The 23943-nt window shown below is 56.7% G+C and overlaps 1 protein-coding gene across 3 annotated transcripts; it reads right to left on the bottom strand.

Annotated features, from left to right (window-relative positions):
- Positions 1-709: 709 nt before the first annotated feature.
- SMPD4 (sphingomyelin phosphodiesterase 4) lies at positions 710-23233 on the bottom strand. 3 transcript variants are annotated; one of them, XM_032397612.1, is made up of 20 exons: positions 23073-23233; positions 20833-20916; positions 19324-19410; positions 18589-18731; positions 18363-18438; positions 17468-17576; positions 17308-17360; positions 16697-16848; positions 14718-14850; positions 12180-12251; positions 8834-8920; positions 6190-6335; positions 5365-5455; positions 4645-4745; positions 4055-4218; positions 3409-3614; positions 2832-3065; positions 2479-2610; positions 2223-2351; positions 710-2128 (listed from the first exon to the last, which is right to left on the bottom strand). In XM_032397612.1, the coding sequence occupies exons 1-20, from the start codon at positions 23145-23147 to the stop codon at positions 1799-1801; spliced, it is 2604 nt and encodes an 867-aa protein (XP_032253503.1). In that variant the 5' UTR covers positions 23148-23233; the 3' UTR covers positions 710-1798. The 3 variants fall into 3 exon arrangements, with proteins under 3 accessions (XP_032253503.1, XP_032253504.1, XP_032253505.1); XM_032397613.1 differs by lacking the exon at positions 8834-8920; XM_032397614.1 differs by lacking the exons at positions 19324-19410; positions 20833-20916; positions 23073-23233 and having other exon boundaries at positions 18585-18674.
- Positions 23234-23943: the final 710 nt, after the last annotated feature.

Raw genomic sequence — 23943 nt, 5'->3', positions numbered from 1 at the left:
AGAGAATGTTTTCAGGTGAAAACAGGGCACAAGAGAAACGTGGACAAGGGAAGCCATGGAAAAGTGGAGGGTGGGGGGACACCCCATCCCCGGGGGCAGGGTGGACATCCTCGTGGGCAGACGGGGCCGCTGACGGCAGACCCCAGACCATCATTTCTGTGTGCTCACATCCTCTAACGAGTCTGGGGACGAAAGCCACTCATCTGTTACCACTGAACTTGTAGAAATGATGTCATCTTACTTCCATCAATCTGACAAAAGCAACCATCCTGTCTAGGGACAGGGGAACACGGGACACTGGCATCTGGCTAAGCACCCTAAACAAGGTGCTCACATGGGGCTGGTGGGGGCGCACTTCAGTTCCCAGCGGCACTCACAACCCTCTGAGCTTCCGGAAGCCACAGAAAATTCGACTCACGTTCCAGTGTTGCTGTTTGTATCAAGGCCAACTCTGATACACCGAATGGAAGGCAAGATTCTCCCAGCTTCGACTCCACTTGGGTCTGGCTTCTGGAGCTCCCGGGAGCTGCCCTGTCATCACGGCCACCTCACCGCTTCCATCTGCCTTGGTCTGTTGCCACTGTAAACAAACCGACCCGCCGTCCCCCTGGGCAGGGACTGTGGCACCTCCCTGGTCGCTGCCATCCCAACCATTTGGGGGAACCATCAAGGCGACTGCGCTGGGGGCTGAGCCCCAGCACCAGAAGACTCAGGAGCCAAAACAGGCTTTATTCAGATCCGTGGTTGGTTACAAACTTGGTCACAGGCCCCAGAAGGCCATTATTCTCAGTTTACATGGAAATATAAAACTCGACATGTACAATTTGAAAACTTAAAAACAGAAACAAAGGCTTGGTTTAAAATCGCTGTTGAGATGTCTTCCCTGGTGCGTCACCTGGATGATGAACGAAAGTGCCTGAGACCCGGTGGGGAGGACTTCTGACCGTGAATATGTAACTGAACATTTAAATGTCATCAAAAAGTTAGGGCCTTTGCACCTGATTTTACTGAAGATACAAACAATGCCTGTGACCATCTTTGGTTGCAGCCCAGATGATGCCCGACTCCTGCCGCGTCCCCTCCGCCCATGGAGTATGAGTGCCTCTCCCGACGAGGCAGTGAGGCTGGGCCACCACAAAGCGACATGCTTAATGGCTTGGGGATGAGGAGGGAGCCAGAGGTGAAGCACCGTCCCACTGAGCATCTGTGCTCCTGGAGGATCTTTTCTCCTACAGAGTCGAACTGTATGGCCCAGCCTCGGAATTGCTGGGACCGCGTGGAGGAATGACCTTCATTTGCCAAATGTGATGGGAAGTTAGGAATCAGAGAACCACGCTCTAACTTTCTCAGGAACCTCCAGGGTTTTGGATTCTCTGGAACCAGAGGCCGAGCTACTGTCCTGCTGTCGCCAGGGAGAGGAGACTCGCACCACCCTGCCAACCTGACGGACGGCGAGGCCCCACCCGGGGAGCACTGCCTCCCAAGCTTCACACAGCTCGACCCAGGACGGTGAGAGCAGAGAAAGGCCCCAAGAGCCATGTCACTGCAGAGCCCAGGGCCGAGGGAAGCAGAGAGGAGCAAGCGGCCGGGTCCAGGGCTGTCCTGTGAGACTAACAGGCCCGTTGATGCCATGCTCGTCCTTGCCAAGCCTGGACCACACGTCTCCTGTTTTAGCTTCTCTTACGCACGCCTCCGTGGCTGCAGGAAAATGCCCCGTCGCTCAGAGGTAGCCGCAGGCTCAAGAGAGGGGCCGCGTGGGCCCTCTCGCTGGCTGGGCCAGGGCAGCGCCAGGCCGAGGTCAGAGCTGGTGCAGCTTGCTCCGCTCGGTCAGCAGCGTCATGGCCACAGCGTAGAGGAGATAGCCCAGCACGAGGAGCAGGGCGCAGGCCAGGGGCCCGATACAGAACAGGGAGGCCACGAAGAAGGCCAGAAGCAGCGAGAGCAGCGTCCGGTAGCTGCCCAGGAAGCGCAGGCTGAGCCTCGGGCCCCGGGCACGGCTGACTGTGGACCCCCGCGCCACGGGGCTCAGCAGGTGCCTGCCCGTCAGCCCAGGCTCCATGAGGTGGTAGCGGCAAAAGCTGCCGAGGAAGTCGGCCCGGGAACACAGGGCTGCCATCCGGCCTGCAAACTGGGGCGCAGACAGAGGCGGGGGTGGTGGGCGCGGGCAGGGCCGCACGCTCACCCGGCCTCTCCCCGAGGGCCGCCCGCCCCCCGGCACTCACCCTGTGGTTGATGGCGGACGACAGCTGGAAGAGCATGCGGACCAGGCTGGCGATCTCGTAGCTCCGGATGGGCTGCAGCTCCAAGTCCCCCTGGTACTCGATGTCAAACCTCCGCAGCCCATTGATGATCTAGAAGCAGGATGAGAGGCGAGCCCCAGGGGAGCCCGGGCCAAGCGGGCAGGCCCGCCAACACACCCGTGCAGGCGCGTCCAAGGCGACGGGGGACGGGAGGAGCCCTCCTGGACCCGGACCTTACCTGGTACCGGCCCAGGGGCGTGAGGATGAGCCCGTCCTCTCCCACGATGCAGTCCGGGAGCTGCTTCTTCCCGTTCTCATCCCGCGTTGTCCCCAAGGCGAGCGTGAGCTGGGCGAGCTGGGCCTCGCTAAGCTGTTGGGGGGAGATGCGCTCTGAGGAGGCTGCGCTGCTTCCTGCTTTCACTTTCCAGGTGAAGGGAGGACATGGGGCTTCGGCCCTGGGCCTCGAACGGCGACCGCGAGGGGACCCAGACAGGACACTGCCAGTACAGGCTACACCTCCCACGGGCCCCCACAGCAGGGAGGGGGCATGGGAGCGGACACCAGGGAGGGGGCGGCCCCCACGGCCCGTACTCGGAACATCTGGCACAGGTACTCCAGGGCCTTCTCTAGGTACTCGTCTGTCTTGCGGACACTGTCCTGCCCCATCTCGTCCAGGTCGTTGGCTGGGTAGCAGCCGTTCGCGTCTGTGGAGCAGAAGCCCAGCCACGACAGGAAGGGGCGGCCCGGCGTGCTCTCCCCGCACTGGTCGGAGATGGACTTGGCGGTCTGCTTGGCCTGCGTGATGAGCTGAGCCAGGCGCAAGACCTGCGGGGTGCGAGGGCCCGTCAGCCAGCATCGGCGGGCCGCTTCGTGCCGCCTGGCCACCAGGGGACTGGCAGGTGGCCCTGCGGGAGCCCCCAGCAGCTCAGGATGGGCCGAGGAGTTTTTAAGACTAAGACATGCATATTCTAAATGTGAAAGCTTTCCAACAAATGCTGCCTTTATTATCAGAGAAAAATCAGACCTCAGTGAAAAAAAAAAGGGTAGGAGCCAAGCAGCGTCCAGGCGACACCCAACCTTAGTTCCCCCTGCAAGGCGTGTGCGCCAACCCCCCTGCAGTTCCCACAGCCTCCGGACGGCCGTGTGGCCCGGGGGAGCCCCAACTCACCAGCGTCCGGACCTCGGGCCCAAACATCGGGGTGTACTTGCAGTCCTGGCCCTCCAGGCCGTAGACGTGGCTCTTCACCTTGAAGGAGGTGTCGGTGACGGCCGGCGGCCACGAGGACAGGAAGCTGCCGGCGAAGGGGGGGGCCGCGAAGAGGCGGTGCTGGCGGTGCGGGATGACGAGTTCGGGCTCCAGGAACAGCTGCTCCCCTGGAGGGCACGACACAAGTCTGGCTTCAGCTTCCACGGCACCCAACACCCCGTCGCCACTGGCAGGCTTCCTGGGCGCCCGCGGAGGCTCCCGAGGCCCCTGCAGCCCCCGCCAGTCTCCACGGGAAGGCCGACGTTCACAAAGGAAAGCCAGAGAAGCTAACGCCCGACAGACGCATCTAAGACGTGACGGGAACCAAGACTGCTTTCTGATGCCGCCACCGAGAGTCACCAGGAAGATGGGAGCTCTGCACGCTGCCTCCCCTCCCTCTGGCACCCCCACAGCTCCCGCCCGGCAGGCCGGGCCTCAGCCCTGCCCCCCGCCACCGCGCACCAGGAGCCCCCACGCCACCTTGGCCAGGCCGCCGCAAGCCTGGGAGGCACACGCGGGGTCCGGGGCTCCCTCTCTAAGTACCGCTCCCCTCTCGCGAAGGGCTTACCTTTCTGGATCATTTCAGCCAGGTTGGGCTGGGCAAAGACTTTGGCCACTCGGAACACCATGAGTGCGTTCTTGGGGCTGACCAGGTCGGTGCGGAGCGCGCGGCTCAGGAAGCCCACGAAGAGCTTGGTGTACATGAGCAGGTTCTCCTGCACAAAGGGCGCCCTGGGGACCCAGGCGCTGCGTCAGGGGCCACACCTCCCACTGCGCCCCCTGCTCTTCCTTGGCTTCCAGACTCTCCCCAGCTATGACCTCCTGGTGGCTGAGGGACCAGGGAGGTGGGGGAGAACCAGGCCTCCTGTGGATGACACAGTCCTCCCCAGGATGAGGCCCTTCCCAAGAAGACAAGGCCTCTATGGCAGAGCGCTAGTGAAGAAGGGTGGAGGGGGCCGAGGGGCAGTTTGGGGGTGGGTGTGAACGGACACCTGAGTGGACAAGAATAGCAAGGGGACAGTGCAGAGGAGAGAGCCACCAGCTGTTTCTGCGGGAGATCAATCCCGGGGCCCAGGCAACACAGCCCAGTCAAAGGTCAAGGAGGGGGTGGCCTGTCCCACCCCCCACCTGCCAGGAGGACAGCGTGCCAGGGCTCACCATCTCTCCGACACACACCGGGGCTGGCAGTCACTGGTCTGAACCTGCTTCTCGGGCGCATACCTCCAGGGCTGCAGGTAGCTCAGCCACATCTCCAGGACCTGGTGACACGTGTGCGCTGAGGGCCTTGCAGCCGGCGCTCCGGGGAGCTGTGGGGCTGTGGCTTTGGGCCAAATCCAGGGGTGGCCTGGAGCCCAGCTCCCGGGAGGCAGCTCGGGTGAGCAGGGATGAGTCTAACTGTGGGGCTTCCCCTGGGGGTGCCACCAGGTTCTGGCCTCTTCCCACCTGCTGCCCTCAGAGGGTCCAGGAGGGAACTCCACACACCCTCCCACGATGCTTATTTTTTTAATTTTTATTTGGTTAGAACGATTTTCTAACGTGCACATAGCTGACACACAATGCTACATTAGTACCAGCCCCTGTGACGTCGAGCCCTCCAGAAACACGGAACATGGAGTGCTCCCCCCGCTGAGCGGGCGAGGTGCAGCTCGCTGAGGCTGGGAACCCACCCGGCATGGACACCTGGGGTCAAAGTCAGGGCGCACAGAGTTTTTCTGTACCTGAGGGTTGGCTCTGGAAATTCAAACGAGCAGAACAAGAGCCCCCAAGGCCTCCTCACCAGGCCTTGGCAGTAACAGCTGATCCCTCCTGCGCTCACCCCACGGGACCTCCCCCGGGGCACACACAGGGCAAGGGCGGCGAGATGGGGCTGACACTCACAGCTCTGAACGATGCATCCAGGGGCCAGTGGCCGAAGCAGTGCTGCAGGAAGAGGTAGAGCTTCTGCTGGACAAACCTCGGGACGGCGGCCCTGCAGGGGAGAGGAGGGGAGAGGGTCCCCTCATAGGCGAGCCCAGTGTCTCCTGCTTGCAAGGGCCAGCTCTGCCAGGGCGAACGGGGGCACTCCCTGGAAGTAAGGTCTCCTACTTTCGGGCCCATTTTTCAGAAGAAGAAACCAGAGTTCAGAGAGGTTAGGTAAGGTCCCAAGGTCACACAGCACACATGTGGATGATCTAGTGAGGCTCCTGTGACCACCTCTGCTTGGCTCGCCAGACGCAAGTCACCTGCTCTGCTGGCCCCAGTCAGCCTAGGAATCAGGCCACCATCCCAGCTCTTCTGACGGAGGGAAGGAGGAGCAGAGGGGAAGAAGGGGGGGGAGGGCGCAGCACAGAGCTCAGTCTCCAGTGACAAATGAGCCACTTTGCGGTGAAGGGGCTCCCAGCCCACTGGCTTTCCTGGGCGTTCCAAGGAACGCGGTCACTGTAGAGCTCCCACTGCCCACTGCTGGGGAGGAGGGGACAAGACAGGGCAGCAAGACGGGGCCTCTCTGGCCAGTCTGGCTCTTTCCACCAAAGAGGGCAGGCCTCGAATGAGAGGCCTGAGTGGGGGTGGGGAGATAAACCCACGGGGATGTCCCACCTGCCCCACCCTGCAGAGGCCTCACAGGCCGTCCCTCACACCCCAGGGACAAGTTACTGCGGGAAACGTGCGTGCAGGACGAGGCAGCCAGGGGCACGGGAACCCTGTGCACGGCCCTGTACCCACCGTTTGAACTCCTCCAGGGGGCTGGTGGCGTGGGAGTGGGCGGAGGGAGAGACCTGCTCGGGCTTCAGGCTGTTGGAAAAGGCGTGCAGATGCTTTAGCAGCAGGCGCACCACCAGCACGTGCTCCTCGGTGGGCGTGAACGACTCCTAACGTTGGGGGGGGGGGGCAGTGTCAGGACCCAGGCCAGTCTGGGGTGGGGCCCCCAGGTCTGGCCATGTCCCGCCCAGAACCGTTTCTCCCCCACAGGACGCGTGGGCCACCCCCAGGGCCCTCCCCGCGCCTCGCTCACTGGCCCTGAGACCTGCTAAGAGCACCTGCAGGCCCAGGCAACACACCTGCGAAGGGCTTCACTGTGGGCTTCAAACCCTTTTGTACCCTCCGTGGCTGACTCGGGTCATTGCTGCCCATCCAAGTCCTCAGGGGTCCCCACCTCCTGGCCAGCCAGAGGAGCAGGAGGGGGCGAGGCAGGCCGGCATCCCCACCCCCCACCCCCTGGATCTAGACTCTGGGTCTCCTGCCTGCCCCCCGGGTGTGTGGAGACAGCTCCCTGGGGGCCTGGCTTCCCTTTTCAGGCAGAAACGCTCCCCAGTTCCTTCTCCCGCTGCAACCCCCACCTTTCCCTCCACTCCCCGTCCTGGACCCGCCAGCTGGGGGCTCAGCCCAGGGTGGCCCTTCTATTGCTAACGGACCTGTGGTCAGCACGACCCCCAAGACAAGAGCACTCTCAATCTGGTGGGCTGAAGTTCCGATTCACCAAGTTCACGTAGGCTCTTTAAGACTCAGACCTGAAAGGACAGCCTGCCTGCTGGCTGTGCCGTGACGGAGAACAGGGTGGTCCCCTGACTGGCAGAGGATGGCACCAGCAGGCCCCGGCTACCTGCCAGCTCTGGGGTGCCCAGACATGCTCCTCTCCCCACACTCACCAACCCCAGGCCTCTGGGGCCTCCACAGACTCGACAGAGGAACTTTCCGAAGCCTAGTCCGGATCCCGACAATGTTGCGGCTGGCAGAGGCCATGCCTCCTGGCACGGCCCGGGCACCCAGCCGCCGCCCCGCCACGGATCTACCTCCGCGGGCCCAGGCAACGCACCCCACGCCCAGTGCGCCCGTGCAGGGAGCTATGGGGCTTCGTGAGAGCGGCTGCTGCTTCTCTGTGTGTTTAAGTCTTTGTGTGATGAATTTGCATCATTTGCAGAAAAAAGTGTAAGATACTTTCATAATAACGAAATTTCAGAGGGCACTGATGCCAGGCTGTAATCTACCCCCCGCGCCCCCGGGGGCCTTGCCCTTTCTCATTCCTGGGCCCTTGCTGACCCCGCCACTGTCTCCGCGACAGAGGACAGAACATCCGCGCTGAACCAGAACTGCGCCCCCTCCTCATCCGCACAGGCCCTTCCCATCACACTGGAAGCCCCTCGGGCCGTCTTCCCGCTGGGGGAAGCCAAACCTTTCTTCCGACCGCCTCTCTCCCCGCCCCCGCCACCGAGCCAAATCCCCACGGGAGCCTGGCCACAGCTGCACGTGGCCTCCTCCAGCTGCATGCCCTTTAGGGACACTTTCCCAAAGCCTGGGCCACTTCTTACTGGGCCCAGCCCTTAGCTAAGCAACATCTCCTGCCATGGACGTTTCTCCAGGGATCCTGCTCTGAGCCAGGTGAGACCTTCCCCAACACAGGCTGGAGTGCCACCCGCTTCTGTGCTCAGCCCGCCCCTGCCGGCCCTTCCGGGACCATTCTCTTCCTTCTTCCCAGCAGCTGCTGCTTCTGAGAGGGAACCCTGTGTGTGCTCACCACCCCATCCCAGCAAACCCGATTTCTCATCTTGTGCTCAAGTATCTGGTTAAGTGTGATTGTGTGCTCCCACCGAGGGCAACCGGACAGACCCCTGGCCTTGAGCACGGACCTAGACACATGCTTTCTGCCCAGACTTCATGGCATTCATCTTGTGAATCGTGAGCTACCAGACTCCATCAGCCCTGAAACAGCCTGCAGCTCTGAACCCTACCTATCAACCTCAAACCCGTCCACACCGGTCATCCCTGCCTAAAGCAGACCCGTCTCGAGGCCCTCACCCATTCTTGCCTGCCTGTGGAGGAGCGCCCAAGTCCACAAGAGGCCAGGGCCCAGCGTGCTCAGGGATCGACAGCCTCTCCAGGCTGGGGGGCCGAGCCCTTGTCCTCCCCGCCCCTTGGCCTCATAGAGGCTTGGGGCCAACAGAGCCTGCCACCATGAGCCGCGGGGTGTCCCTGTGCTCAGTGAGGTCCTGAGCGCCAGGCCTGCACTGTGGGTGGGGAGGGCCGCTGCAAAGGCCGCACTGTTTCCACTCCTCCGACCAGGGCCAAGCACAGAAGCCACCGACTCCCAAGAGCTTGCAAACTCCGGCTGGCCTGGGGCTTGACCAGGCAGATCTGGGGGCCCCACCCCCCCAAACCTGGGCTAGTCTGCCAAGCTGAGGGCCAAGGCAGGCTAAAGATGGCCACTTGCCACCATCCCCAACACACACTGGCCTTGCTCTGTTTGGAACTGGTCTGTGTCACCCCAGCCGGCCCCCGGCAGGCCCCTCGCTTTACCACTGCACTGCCATGCGCTCCATGGCTCACACCACAGGGCAGGGGTGAAACGGAACAATAGGAGAGCAGCCAATACTTGGTAGGCGTGGAGGGCCTGGAGGCTGGGTTGGGCGGGGCTGTGGAGGGCGCTGGACACACTGAGTCGGTAGTGCAGAACCTCCAGCTGAGAGACAACAAAACAGAGAAGCCGAGAAGAGGCAGGGAGGGCAGAGGGCAGGGCAGGGGACAGGAGGGGAGAGACCGGGGAGGGGACAGCAGGGAGAGAAAGACAAAAATGAGCCCAGAAGTGAGGAGAGAAAACAAAAAACAAAAACAAAACAAAAGCCCGTCAATGACAATCCACACCGTCAGAGCCCCGCAGTCTCAGGCCAGTGGGACGCCACCCTCTCAGCAGCCCTAAGGGGCCCTGCCTGGTGGGCAGACCAGAGCCAGGCCCGAGGGCCGCTCCTCCACCTCCCAGGCAGAGAGACAGACGCTCAAGGTCACTTGGGCAGCCTCCTCCACGTCACTGGGCCTGAAGGTCCCTCCAGCTCCCTGAGGTCGGCCTGACTCACTTCCTGCCAGAGGGTCCTGCCCTCCCCAACCTCCGTGTGTGCGGCATGTGCATGCTGCACCCCGCCAGGACCCCGGGGGCCTTGCTGGGACATACTGCCAGCCACCAAGGCCCTGAAGGCCCTGAGGCTCAGAAAAGAAATTTTTGAGAAGCCCATTCCTAATTGAGACCTCTCTGCTCAGGAAAGAAAAATATGTCATTTATTGGACTTCCCTGGGTTGTCCCAAAGAGAAATTTACCAAATTGATATATGATATGGTCACTTCCTAGGTATCAAAGATCCAATCGGTGGCCCCTCCTGAATGGTTCTCTCTGTGGGGGCTGATTCCCAGGGTGGCACGGAGGTGAGCAAGGCTCAGCCCACCAGGGCTAACACCCTCCACACCCCACATTCCGGAAATCGTTAAAGGTGGCGCAAACACTCATGGGTTCAAATTCTGGGGAGATCCACCTCTCCTACCTCACCAGGACTCCCCAACTCCGGATACACAGAGCCCTTCACTAGTCTCAATGGGCCCTGAGAATCTGGCCATGGCCACACGCACCCAGAGGCAGCTGGAACCCTGAGGCTGGGACAGCCTGGGACATGGGCGACGACAGCTGAGTTGGCAAAGCTGTCCACTCCCACCCCACCGTCTGCCCTCCCCGCCTGCAGTGACAAGGCCAGCTAAAGCAGTCCCCTTCAGCCAAGCACAGCCCAGAGCCAGCCCTGGCACACGTCCTGCCTGGTGAGGGCCACGCCTCCCACTGGGTACCATGCTGCACGCAGGAGAGGTCAGCATGCGTGTGCCAGGCCTTGAGGAGACAGGCGCAGCCAGAGACACGCAGAGCAAGGGCAGGAAGGAGCACAGCAAGGAGGGGTCTGCCCTTCAAGGCCTTCCTCTGGGCCAGACCCCGGGCTCAGCCACAGCTCAGTGGGAATCGGGGAGCCCATGGTTCCCTGCTGGGGACCTGCCCAGTCTACAGGAACACCGGGCAGGCCCCACAGTGGCCTGCAGGAATGTGCGGACTTCAGCGACCAACTGCCTTTCCAGAAGCCCTCCTCAGTAAGCTGGGGCGGAGAAGAGACCCGGGCTCTATGGAGCAGGCATCCACTCTGGACCCAGGCTAGGCATGGAAGCACCGCGGGACCTCTCAGAGCTGCACTTCCTGCATCTCTAACGTCAGGAAACAGTGACCCCAAGGCTAGAATTCTACATGGCACAGCATAGGCCTGGGTAGATAGTAAGGAGCCTCAGAAGAAGGAGACCTCCCCAGCTTGCTTTCTCCACTTCCCACACACCAGGTTTACTAGGGTTTTGTTGTCAGCCTCAGTAGGAGGCAAAAAAAAAAAACCCCAAACAAACAACAAAAAACCACAAACCCTCTCCCAGTGCCTGGTGGGGGTTTCCCGGTTGTCCCCCCACTACCAGCCATTCTGAGCAGCTCTCATCTGCCCTCTGGTCTGGCCAAAAGGAAGCAAACGTGGGGAAGAAGGGGAAGGCCCCCCTGCCCTAGCAGGTCCAGCCCACCACTCCTCCCAGGTGACAGACAGCCTAGAGGACCTTTGTGACTGGCAGATCTGCTAAAGATTACAGCGAGTGTGCCCGCACTAGCTCAGAAGACAGAAGGAACAGCCAGGAAGGCGATGCAGCAAAGCAGCCTCTGCCTCTGCAAGACCAAGCCACATGCACAGGGGCTGAGTGAGCCCCCCAGGACCCAAGGGGGAAGTCCAGCCCCCTGACCACCGTGCACTAGCCAGGAACATGCAAGTCCACTCTGGAAGCAGGAATGGCAGCACAGGTCCTCAGTGACACAAGAGGCCCAAGAAGGAGTCCTGGCTTTCCCTCCGTCCCATGTGGTGCCAAGGACAGAGATTTGGGGTACTCTGCACTGCACTTTAAGAGAGCAGCAGTTGGGGGTGCTCCCCAAACCGGTACTCAGCAGAGAGCAGGGAAGCAGAGCTGGTTGCCGAGACTCTGCAGCGGGAAAAGAACTGCTCCATGCTGGAATCGCAGAGGGAAGGTCACAGGCCACCCGTACAAATTTCAGGCCCAGAGAGTCTTAATTCTTAAGGAATCTCTCAAGCATTCTGTCTGGTGTCGATAAAAGCAACATCTAAGAGGCAGCCCAGAAGCTGCAGATGGCGCAGTCGGTCCCAGGCCGAGGCTGCCCCCAGCAGGGCCCCGGTTCGTGTGTTTCAGGCTGTTTCATGGAGTGTGAACCTAGGTGCCCGCCCTGCCTCTTATTAAGCGGACAGAGCCATTCTACCCTGACGAGTCCACGGGGTAGCCGGCCCTGGGCATGGCGACCCAGGGAAGGTTTCGGGGACACAGCTGCTTCCACGCCTCTGCGAATGAGCATGGTGCCCAGTGAGGGAAGGGAAGGGAAGGAGGAGACAGGCCGGGCCGCGTGCAGGAAGGCATCAGACCCCGCCGGCTGCACAGACGGCTGCCTGCCGCTGCTCGGGGAGGGGGGTGGGCAGCGTGGGCACCAAGGGGAGCGAGGGCTGCCGGGTGCCACCTCAGCAGGAAAGCAGGAGGTGCTGTGACAGTAGAGGGGACAGACCTGGCTGTGACTCCCAGAGGCATCCGCGACTCTCCTACCCCCCCACAATGCCACAACCTCATCCATTCCGGCTGCCAGGGAGGGGGCTCTGGAAGTAGCAAGAGGAGGACCCCAGAGAGGAGAGGCCTTCAGCCCTCACCATGCAAGCCCACCACGAACCAAACCCACCTGCTGCCCAGCACTGGAGTAAGGGGTGGTGGTGAGTTTCTGCTTCCCACCATCTAGCCCTTGAAAACTAGCTGAGATTAAGGACAAGAAGTAGCAGGTGGACCAGGCACACCAGGGCCAGAGCAGACAGGGACGAAAAACTTCGGCAACATACCTTGGCGTGAGGGGACTGCATTTTTTGGTACATCTCCAAGGAATAATGATGAAGCCACATTTCCACAAAAACCTGCAAGAGAGCATTGGGTGGTCAAATGATTTTCATCTAGGATGTTGTGACATTCAAAGGGCAGTTCTTTTCAACAAACAGTGCTGGGAAAACTGGGTATCTGCATGCAAAAGAATGAACTCCCACCAGAAACAATAAATAACTCAAAATGGATCAGAGACCTACACGTAAGATCTAAAACTATAAAACTCTTATAAGAAAGTGTGAGGACAAAGCTTTATGACATTGGATTTGGCCACGATTTCTTAGCTAAGACTCTAAAAGCACAGGCAACAAAAGAAAAGAGAGAAATCGGAATTCATGAAAATTAAAAAAATTTTGCACATAGAAGTCACTATCCAGAGTGAAAAAGGCCACCCACAGTATGGGGGAAAGTATTTACAAATCATGTATGTGAGGAGGAATGGATATCCAGAATATATAGACAACTCCTACAACCAACCCAAACACAAATAAATAAAGCCACTCGGGCACCTGGGTGGCTCAGTCGTTAAGTGTCTGCCCCTTCGGCTCAGGTCATGGTCCCAGGGTCCTGGGATCGAGCCCCGCATCGGGCTCCTCACTCTGCGGGAAGCCTGCTTCTCCCTCTCCCACTCCCCCTGCTTGTGTTCCCGCTCTCGCTGTATCTATCTCTGTCAAATGAATAAATAAAATCTTAAAAAAAAATAAAAATAAAAATAAAAAAATAAAGCCACTCAATTCAAAAATGGGCAATGGACTTGAACAGATATTTCACCAGACGACATACAAATGGCCAATAAGGACACAAAAAGATGCTCAACATCACCAACCATGAGGGAAGTGCAAATCAAAACCACCAGGAGACACCACCTCACATCCATTAGGGGGGCTCTAATCAAACCCAGAACATCATGGGCGTCGGCACGGCCATGCACCCCTGGTGGGAACGTCTGACGGTGCAACCGCCGAGGAACACAGTACGGTGCTTCCTCAGAGCATTAAGCAGAACTACCACACGATCCAGCAGTTCCGCTTCAGGGTATATACCCAAAAGAATTGAAATCAGAGTGTCTAAGAGATTTTTGTACATCCGTGTTCATAACAGAACTATTCACAATAGCTAAAACGTGCAAGCAACCCCAGTGGCCATCCACAGATGAATGGAAACACAGAAAGTGGGAGATCCATATGACAGAGTATTATTAAGCCTTAAAAAGAAAAGAAACTTGGCAACGTACTACCACATGGATGAACCTTGACGGCGCTCTGCTACATGAAACAAGTCAGTCGTAAGAAGTGTTAATTACCATATGATTCTGCTTCTATGAGATCCTACAGTAGTCAAAATCATAGACGCAGAAAGCAGAATGGAGGGGGCCAGGGGCTGGGAGGAGGGGGTATGGGAAACGTCTGTTTAATGGGTGCAGTTTCAGTTTTATAAGATGAGGAAGTTCTGGAAATTCCTTTCCCAGCAATATGAATATATGTAATTCTACTGAACTGCATAATTTGATGGTAAATTTTATGTCATGTGTATTTTACCGTAATTCAAAGAAAAATTTTCTTCAATAATTAAAAAAAAAGAGAGAACGTTAGCGTTCCGGTCCAGAAAACAACCCTCCAGCATTTCTGCCCCATAAGCCCGTGTCCTGGCCACCAGCCCTCCTCATGGGCTGGCACAGCCCAGAATCCACATTAGCTGGGGGCATCTGAAGCACCAGGGCCCCTCTGCAAACAGGGAGGCTGAGTCCAGCCGTCCAATCTCCCGGTGCGGTCTCAACGATGACATGGAGGCCGCTGAAAGTGCAGCAGCCCATACACCAAGAGTTATGTACAAGGCAGGAAGGAGGGACAGAACCCCATCTTATCCATGCGTCAGGCTGTCAGTAAGTGATGCTCGTGGCTACCAACTCCGCCCCAGCGTCGAGAACCAGCTGAACCTCTCCAAGGTGTACTTGAAGAGACAGCCTGGCCTGGGAGGGAGCCAGCCCAAGCCTGCGTGAGAGGCTGGAGCCTGCACGAGTGCAGACAAGGGGCCCTACCACCTCCCATGTGGATCCCCCAACCCGGAAGGGATAGGGGCTGCCGGCCAAGCAAGGTCAGAGGCTTTGTAAGCCTTTTCTGGCCAGTGTTATAAAAACGCTACTGGGGCAGGGGCTTAATATCCACCCAAATGAGGGGGATCACAGGAAACCTTTCCAGCATTGTGGGAGCAGGTCGGAGACGTGCGGTGTGGGGCAAGTCTGCACGCACACGGATCCAATGGAAACTGAGCAGCGCTCATACCACCACGAGACAAAACTCCACAGACAGTGAATCCTGGGATGAACAGCACTGCCAATGACATCCATGTTCGAGAGGTGGGCATGTCACAGCAGGAAAACACCAACAATTTAGAAGCACTCTCAGGCTGAGGGCAGTGTTTAGGCCTCTGCCCCCTGGGGCGGAAGGTGGTCGGACAGTTTATTTTGAAACAGAAGACGAGAAGGGCTTCCTCACTCTCACCTGGAGTAGAGTTTCAGACCTCCAGATCTCATGGGAGGCAGGGTCTGCGTTCACAGACGTCTGATGAGAGATGTGTCGCTTCAGGAGGCTGGTGTGGTGGAGGCCATAGGAAGCGAAGGGCATGGCTGGCGTCCTGAGGGACACACAGAAACAGGCCTTCATTAGGGGGTCCTGCTGGCACAACCACGGGCAATCTGAACGTGAACATCGGTGGCAACTGTAGCCATTACCATCTGCTGAATCACAGGACGGCCCCCAAATCCACTTCCCTACCGCAGAGCATGAGCTGGTCAATGTAAGGGATGAAAGCAAACAACCACCCTTAGGCAACCATCCTATTAATAACTGATTTGGCTGGCGATAATCAAGGGACACTAACACCGCTGATAATTACATAGTCTCAACGTATCTTCCCAACAAATCCCTCTTGCTAATTAACTTGGCACAAAATACCCATTTAATTTTACAGTAGGAAAACCTAGCCAACACCCCCCTGGCCCAGTGATCAAGACAATGTCACCGGCACACAGACTCCACGGCTGCTGGGCCGAATCGCTAGGAAACACCAGAGAACTCAAGATAAGGGCATTCTGCACACCCCCGGGCTGCACCAGTTAAAGGCGTCAAGGTCAGGAAAGATGGGAAGACGGTGGGACTGTTCCGCACTGAAGGGGGACCAGAGGTAGCCGCACGCAGCGAGTGTGCCTGCGCTGGACCCCAGCCGGGTAGCAGACGTTAGGGGGGTAGCCAGGGCAGCCCGAATGGGGTCTGAGGATGAGACGGCGGCCTGGCAGCGATACCGATTTCCTGATTCAGATAAAAGCACAGTGGCTGTGTAGGAGAATGCACTCGCTTTTAGGAAATACACTCCAAAACATTAAAAAATAGCAGGCGTTGGGTCTATAACCTACTCAAATGGCCTAGAAAAAACACATACAGATAAACAGAATAAAACAATTCAGAAATGTAGCTGAAGGACCTATGGAAGTTTTTTGTTATTCATGGCAAGTTTTAAGTCTGAAATTCTAGGTTAAAATAAGCCCACACAACTGGGCCCAGCAAACAGCTTGGCAGCTGAAACCTGCCTCTGACAGGGTGTGAAGCTGGCCGGCCCGGGGCGCCTCTCGGCCGTAGCATTACCAACGCCTGCGCAGCCTCTCCCCACTTCCACGCCCCCACCTCCTCCTTTCAATCCCCTTTCCTCGGGGGCCTTCCTGTGCCGGCAGGAAAGACCCCCACCTCCCAGGGAAGAAGGTGCACCAGCAAGGTTGAGGAGGGTGAGGAACATGGGTGGCAGCTCCCGGGTCACGAGTGTCTCTGGGGAGAGGCGGCCAATCGGCCCCTGGCTAAAGGCCTCCCAAGGCCTCAGTTCACCCTCAGGCTGAGGCTGGCTGCACACTCCCTCCCTGCACGGTCCAGCCACAGCCCAGCCTGCTTGGATTGGCACAAGAGGCTCTTTACCCCAAGACCTCTGGCTCAGGCTAAGACCTGGTCTGGAAGCCTACACGGATTCCTCCTGCTCTTATTCCTCCCCACATCAGCCCTGCTGTGGTCTGCCTACAGGCCCTTTCCCTCCAGCACCACCTGCCCAGTGCCACCGATCAGCTCTGGTAACATCGCTCTGAAACCCCCGCCACCGCTTCGGTGTGGGGCTTGGATGCCACACATAGGGAGGGCTGCTATGGGCAGCACACAGCCCACTCCCAAACCAAAGTCAGGCCTTGTCCATGGGGCCACAGGACCTGCTCACTGCAAACCCAGGCACAGACATCCTCCTCACCCCTGCCCTCCAGTCTGTGCCAGGGAAGCTGGAGTTGGGGGATCTCAGGCCTAAGAAACGTTGGGGCACCCTGGACAAAGAGTGGCACTACTGTCCCTGTGAGCAATGCCCACTGCCCAGGCCACTCCCCCGTGGCAGCGCCAGACTTTACAGGCTAGCCGCAGGGATGCCAAGAGCCAGGGCAGCCAGAGAGCCTTACCTGGGAGCTGGTGAGGGGCTGGGCCCCCCGGGACTGGAGGAGAGCGGGGGGAGCACACTGCCTTCTGTGGGCAGGAACCATGACAGGTACCTGTCCACGAGGGTGAAATAGGCACAGTCTGAAGTTCGTATGTGGAGAGCCCCAGGAAGTGGCTGGAAAAGCAAATCTGCATTGGTGTGTGGCTCTGGGTGCCGTCCCCTGGCTGTGGACCCCAGCAGCCTCAGGGCTCAAATCAACGCACACGAGCCCTGGGACATGGGCCACATCCCAGGGGCCCGACCACAAGCACCCTGGGCAGTACCGGGAGACAAATTCCCACCACCGGGGGCCTGACTAGACCCCAGAGTCCTTTTCAGCATGCAACCACTTCCCACAGGAAGCCCCCCAACTACCACTCGGGGTGCCCAGGTCAAGTGTGCCCACCGGCCTGTCATCCTGAGTGAGGATGGCCTGAGCAGCAAAGGCTGGAGGAGGATGCAGAGGACGAGCCGGAGAAATTCCCAGAGGTGGGAAAGGAAAAGACATGGACGATAAAGAAAGTCCTAGGCCACAGCCCCCACCCTCCACGGGGGGCTTTGGTAAAAAGCTGCTCAGGGGCACCCCTCTTGTACCTTTTGAGTGATGAGGCTCAAAGCAAAGAAGAACATGTAGTACTCGAACGGATCTGATGGCAGCGTCAGGGGGCAAACGGGCAGGGCTACTGGGCCACCCCCAGCACTGTGTCCCGGCCCCCCATGGCCTCCCCAGCCCTGCAGGGCTGACAAAGGATACTGAGGGCCAAGTTCAGGCCGAGGCCCCCTGTCGGGGGGAACTGGACCTTGTTGTGGTACAGAGGGCTGTCGGGGAGCACACGCTCCTGGATGGATGCCTTCACAGGGCCCTGCAGAGACAGGGAGTTGGGTTTGTGGGCAGGCTCCGCAGGGTGCCCCCATGCAGGGCAGCCTTTGGGAAGGGCTGCTGCGGAGGCGACCAGCACATGGGCCCTGCCTGGGGGAGCACTGCTGTCCTCTGGGTAGCGCTGGAGCAAGAGGGCCTCCACTCAGAATCGCTCACACTATCCTCAGGAAGACCCCCAAACAGCAAGGGCAGCAGCTGTGTGTTTCTGAGCCTCATCAAGGGCTTCAGGTTCCCCATCTTCTTTTTTTTTTTTTTTTTTTTTTAAAGATTTTATTTATTTATTTGACAGAGACAGACAGTGAGAGAGGGAACACAAGCAGGCAGAGTGGGAGAGGGAGAAGCAGGCTCCCCGCTGAACAGAGAGCCCGATGCGGGGCTCGATCCCAGGACCCTGGGATCATGACCTGAGCCGAAGGCAGACGCTTAACGACTGAGCCACCCAGGCGCCCCAGGTTCCCCATCTTCTTTGCTTCCGATATCCACCAAGCAAGTCACCCCTCAATTTACCACTGAAGGACTGGAAACTCAGAAAAACAGAGCAACTGGTCACACAGCCCTGCCTGCCACTCAGCCAGGAACAAACCAGGTCGCGTGGTGCCTTCTCCATGAGCAGAGTTGGGAATGATGCCTCCTGGACCCTGAGCAGACACCATGGCGCGTTCTCTTGCCCACGGCTGCAGCCCCCCAAGCCCTGCCCAGCACCCACCACCGTAGCCGCTGTGCAGGGCGCTCTGCCCTGAGCACGACGCTCACCCCACGGCTTACTTACGGGCAGGTAGGAGACAGGAAAGTCAAACTTATAATCTTCGGCCTGAAGCTTATAAACCAACTTCATCATTGGGCCACTGAACATGAAATTAAACCAACAAAAACAAGGCAATGAACTGTAAACCATCTTGCTTTGATTGTTTCTTAACTTTGAGAAATATAGTGCTTTAAGAATGGGATCACCATGAGGAAACATCCAGCCCCTCTCAGGTGACAAACCTACCTACCCAGGGTCTAGGAATTCCATCGCAATGCTGTATTCCACAGGACTCATGCGTCCCTGTAAGTAGCGGAGGTTCCAGCCAACAAGGACACCGTCCAGACTGCCAAAGATGCTCTCCACCAGCCATGGGAAGATGGCGTGCAGCTCCTGAAATGGTGTGTGGGGGAGGCTTTGACTAGTGCCCACTGCTGGGCTGTGTGCCACGGGGGCCTCCTGCCCAGTCCAGCGCTACACCCTTGTCCACCTCCTTCACTGAGTGTGTACACATGAACTGGAAATTTTCAGGGTGAGAATCTTTGTCCAGGCTGGCTTCCTGGGCTTACACTTACTACTTGATAATTCTGGGTATGGCTTAAATAAAATATATATTTTCAGTGTGAAAACCAGGGTTTCTCAATCTTTTGGGCTGGACACTTCTTTGTTGGGGTGGATTGTCCTGTGCAATTTGGGAAAATTACCAGCATCACTGGCCTCTACCCACTCGATACCTGTAACACCCTCCCCTGTGTGAGCCAAAAATGTCTCTAGACATTGCCAAGTGTCCCATGCAGGACAGAAGCACCTGTGGCTGAGAACCCCTGGTCTACATGTTGACATGTTTAAATGTGTCCATAAATGTGTCCAATACTGGGTCAGGCTCTGTGCAGGGCAGTGCTCAGAGTTGGGAATCAGGGGCTATAAGAATGTTTTTCAAAGAGTATATGAGACATGCCCTAAAGAGATGCAAGCAGAACTGTACCTTTGCTGGAAAATCCTCGATGACTTTAACCAAGTCTTGGCACCGCTGTGCAAAGGGCTTATTTATAGAGTCAGCTTTCAGGCTAGCCTGGAAGATAGAACAAACAAACAAAAAAATTATGAGCATATTCACTTGGCAGCTTTTGCTCTTATTCTGGCTCGAATCAAAACAGAAACCCAAGTGATAGGTAGGAGTCAGACACACTATGGGCATGGCTCCCCAGCATCTTGTGCGTCAGGTCATGCATGTGTCAGTGGCCTAAAGGATGCAACTAGGAGAGGCAGGGATCCTTTGCTCCCCAGACAGCCAATTCTCAGGCTTCTTCCCTGCACCCTCTGTCAGGTATCCCCAGGTACGGCAGGGTACTACACATTTTCACGACAGAAGTGACTTCCACCCAATCCAGAGCAGGGGGTCAGCTCCGGGGTCAGCCCTGCAGCCAGAAGAGGACCCTTATTGTGTAGGGCACCCCTCACAGACCACAGAGTACTCCCTGAGTGTATACACATGAACTGGAAATTTCCCTGTGATGACCACCCGTAATGACACCACTGTGATCATCAGTGAGGATGCCCAACAAAACAAGGGAGACAGCAGAAGCCCTCTTAACCAAGCTATCCTCTGTTCAGCAGGTAACGAGCCAAATGAATTCATTACCTTAAGAAACAAGGCAGGCTAGAAATGACAGATGGCTTTAACCAAACGTTGACACTAATCGTGAAGGCGATGGATAGGCCAGGAAACATTCAAGACAAGAATGAAGGAAATCTACCCAAGGTCATGGGGTGTGGATTAAGATCAGGAGAAAATGCCAGAATTTGAACCAAGATGGCTTTGCCCAAGGCTATGTAAGGCCTCAGCCACCTCCAAACGAGCGTGGTGTCTCAATCAGAGATAAAGATCTGGGCTGTTGCAGCCATGCACTGTGGGAAGGTTCCCTGCATGCCTGGCCTCTACGCACTGAATGCCAATAGCACCGCATGTGTTGGCTCTAGAAGGAGCACGAAGGAAGGATGTCCTTCTGAATAAACGTTTACAGAAAGTATCTTCTGGGAACTGAAATAAGGAATCCTCACACCATGGCTATCTGCCTCACATGTAACTTCCCGGCGTCATGTTTAATACTGAGAGTGCAGTCCCACCATTTTCCAATGATGACAGTTACGATTACTAGAATACCCCATGAAGTGTGTAAAGTATACAAGATGTGAAAATTGTGATGTATATCCTTTCACAAGTAGTGAAAATGGATTTCAATCAACTTACCTTGTAGGTGAGAAACTCATCTTGTAGATGAGAAAACCAGGGCTCAGGGGTTCGAGTAAACCCAATGTCCTACACCGGAAGGGGCCAGGGTCAAGTCTAAGGATTCTAACCCCCAGGCCAACTTCCTTCACATCCCCTCAAAAAACCCCCAGCAGAAAGTTCAGGTCAGGGGAAAGAACTCGCAAGTCCCTGAGCTGTAGAACAATCATCATGCTCACATTCCCAAAGGCAGCTGGTACTTACCAGCAGAAAGCTGGGCTGCTGCAGGTGAGGGAACGCCATGGCAGCCTCCTGGGGGCCGCTGACAACGGCCGTCTTAGGAAACCACTGTGAGAAAACAAAGGCGACATCTCAACATCTGCCACACAACAGATTATATTGCTTTACAATGCCCAGGGGAGTATTTGTATAACTCAATACACTCTGCACTGCCAAATTCCACGTTTTATAGAAATGCCGGGTCCACAATGGCCAGCTTCAGAGCCAAGTGTGCAGTGGCAAATCCTTGGTAACGCTTGTACAGCACTTGCTAGGTGCCTAGAAGGGTGCCTTAGAAGCTAGCCTGCTTCTAAGGACCCTCCGTATATTTCCCCGTTTAATCCTCAGGGGTAGGCAGAATTTTAAAGACAGCCCTCCAAGATTCCTATCCTTGGGTATTCAATCAAACGCTCATCTAGGTATTATGAAGGAATTTTGCAGATATGACTGAAGTCTCAAGGGGGCGGACCATAAGATAAGAGCAGTTCCAGCTGCCGGCCAGTAAGGAAATGGGGACCTTAGTTCTACAGCCCGAAGGAACTGGATTCTGCCAGCAACTTGAATAAACTTGGAAAAAGATTCTTTCCGAGGGCTTCTAGGTAAGAACAAAGCCAACCAACACCTTGATTTCAGTCTTGTGATATCCTAAGCAGAGAACCCAGTGGAGCCTGCTAGACTTCTGGACTATGTAACTCTGAAATAATAAGTGGATGCAGTTTTAAGCTGCTAAGTTTGTTAAGGAAGCATAGAAAACGTATATCCTCACAACAATCCTGTGAGGTCAATACAGATAAAAAGAAGTGGAAGCAGAGAGGAGACAATCACTTGCCCTCACTTAGCTGGTGAATGGCAGAGCCAAGATTCTAATACACAGACCTCCGAACACATCTTCCAGAGAGACAGGTATGTCACCTGTGCTCTATGAGAATGAATGGAATGAATGGAGGGGATGAGCAAGCTCAGCTGAGAGAGCTTTTGAACAAGCCATCAGAAAATCAGGAGCAACTCTCTAGATTCCTATCTCTCTGTCCACCCAGGTCAGAAACTGAAAATAGCCAGATGTGGACTGAACAGAAAGGGAGCCTGCCTAGTCCCACTGACGATGGTCTTCCTGGCACAGCTCTGCCCATAGCATGAGTAAGAGTGTTGAGGTGGCAAACAGAAGTGTATGTGGATGAGGAAAGACTAGGCGCAAGGAAGCTGTGAGGCAGTGGAGGAGTTGAGAGGAGATGTGAATCTCTGCCTCTTGACAATAGAAACACCTCCAGGGTTTTTTCAATTCTCTGCATGACACTGGCTATCAAACTCAGTTTTAAGGAATACCTCAAAGGCCTCAGTCCTGAACCAAGAGAACACTGTGATTAAAATGACCAAAGCAAAATAATCAAAGCAGCATAAAATCCTGGCCTGTTTGCAAAGGGCAAAGCTTTGGAGATGATGAGGTGGAAGTACCTCCTTGTTCAGAGGAAGCCTGCCCTGGCATCAGCTCAAGGACTGAGGCCCAGAGGTGCCAAACCGAGGAGTCTTTCCGAGAGAGGGCAGTGTCTCCTAACGCCCTGTTCTCTAACCCTACCCCAGCCAGGTTCCTCCATCACACCCTTCTCCACTGTGTACCAAGTGTTCCCTTCATCCGCCACTTTCCAGCCACTTTCTTCAGTGGCTGCTTCGGATCGTTTTTGAGGTTTCTTCTCAGAGTGGCAACGCCAATCACGCCAAGCAAATCACACTACTGCCAAGGCCTCCCTCTGGCTGCGCTCTGAGAAGCAGAGGATGCTCCCATTTGCTGCTCACAACTGCCCTGTGAAGTGAGCATCGGGATCTCCATATTACAGATGAAGAAACTGAGGCTCAGGAAGGTCGGCCCACACAGGGAAGAAGAGCCGGGTGAGAATCCACACCCGGCTCTTCCTCCCACACAGCTTGTTGAGCCCAAGGCTCAACTTCAACTCGAATCTCTCCTTCCGCCAACTCGTTCAACGAACGTAAACCGGGCACCCACCAGGACGGGGTGTGCGAGATGCGCGAGAAGGTGGCATGAGGGCGCAGCCCAGGAAGATGGCAATGAGGGCGCAGCCGGGCCCTTGGTTTCCCAGCCGGCCGGCCAGAGAAGGGACACAGACGCCAACGTCCGGCTCGAGGCCTGCGGCTCGTGCAGGAACGGAGATGGCTTCGGCGGAGGTTCGGGGGGACATGAGACCGTCCCGCACGCGGCTCCCACCACTCACCTGTGGGACCCATGAAGTCACTCGCCTAAGGGACGAAGACCGCCATTCGGCTACCCGGCACCGAAATGTCGTCATCAAGCTGCGCCTGGCGTCACGCCTCCCCTGGCCTGGCGGGAAACACACCACCAACTCGGCCGGCAGTTATCTCAAAAGGCGCGTGCGCAAAGTGAAGGCCGGCCGGGTTTATGGGTTACATCTCTGAAGGCGCGTGCGCAGTGGGGGCAGCAGCGTCCCTTAACCCTGAGTTCTCGGACTGTAGGAGCTGTAAGAAGAGCGCGTGCGCGTAAAGAGAAGCTGTTTATTATGGTCCTGGAGGCGCGCCCCCTAATGGGGAACGGGCACAGAATAATTGTACGCTGCAATGACTGATCTTTTGACAGGCTTTTATTGAGCGCCTACTATATGCCAGGCACTGCGCTGGGGCTGCTGCCCAAGTGAGAATGACCAATGCAGTCTGACCCTGATCGCCCAGAAACGTGTCTCTGCGGTCCGCCTCGGTATCCCCCAGGCCTAACACATCTCCCTATTGTGGATCACTGAGTGCAACCGTCAGGAAAGAATTCTTGAGACTCTTGGTGCAACTTAGTAAGTTCATTGAAGTAGCACAGGGAAGGACCTGTAGGCAGAAACTGCTGCACTTTTGCTGTATGAAGCTGGTGGTTATATGCTTAGTGTTCAAAAGGCGGAGAAGCCGTGCAGGGAGTATTGGATCATAAATGTCTTCTCGGAATTTCTAGTCCTAAAGCTATTTTCGCAAGATTTCTCTGGTGCTTATCATTCAGCTCGATATTAACTGGCAGTCATGAGACCCTTTAAGAATGTAGCAGCCAGTACTTATTGATCCTTATCAAAACTATGCAGGTTATAGGTC

This window comes from Phoca vitulina, unplaced genomic scaffold, assembly GCF_004348235.1.
Source record: "Phoca vitulina isolate PV1807 unplaced genomic scaffold, GSC_HSeal_1.0 scaffold100, whole genome shotgun sequence".
Taxonomy (NCBI): Eukaryota; Metazoa; Chordata; class Mammalia; order Carnivora; family Phocidae; genus Phoca; species Phoca vitulina.
Note: the sequence above shows the minus strand (reverse complement) of the source record. Positions and strands in the feature narration are given on the sequence as shown.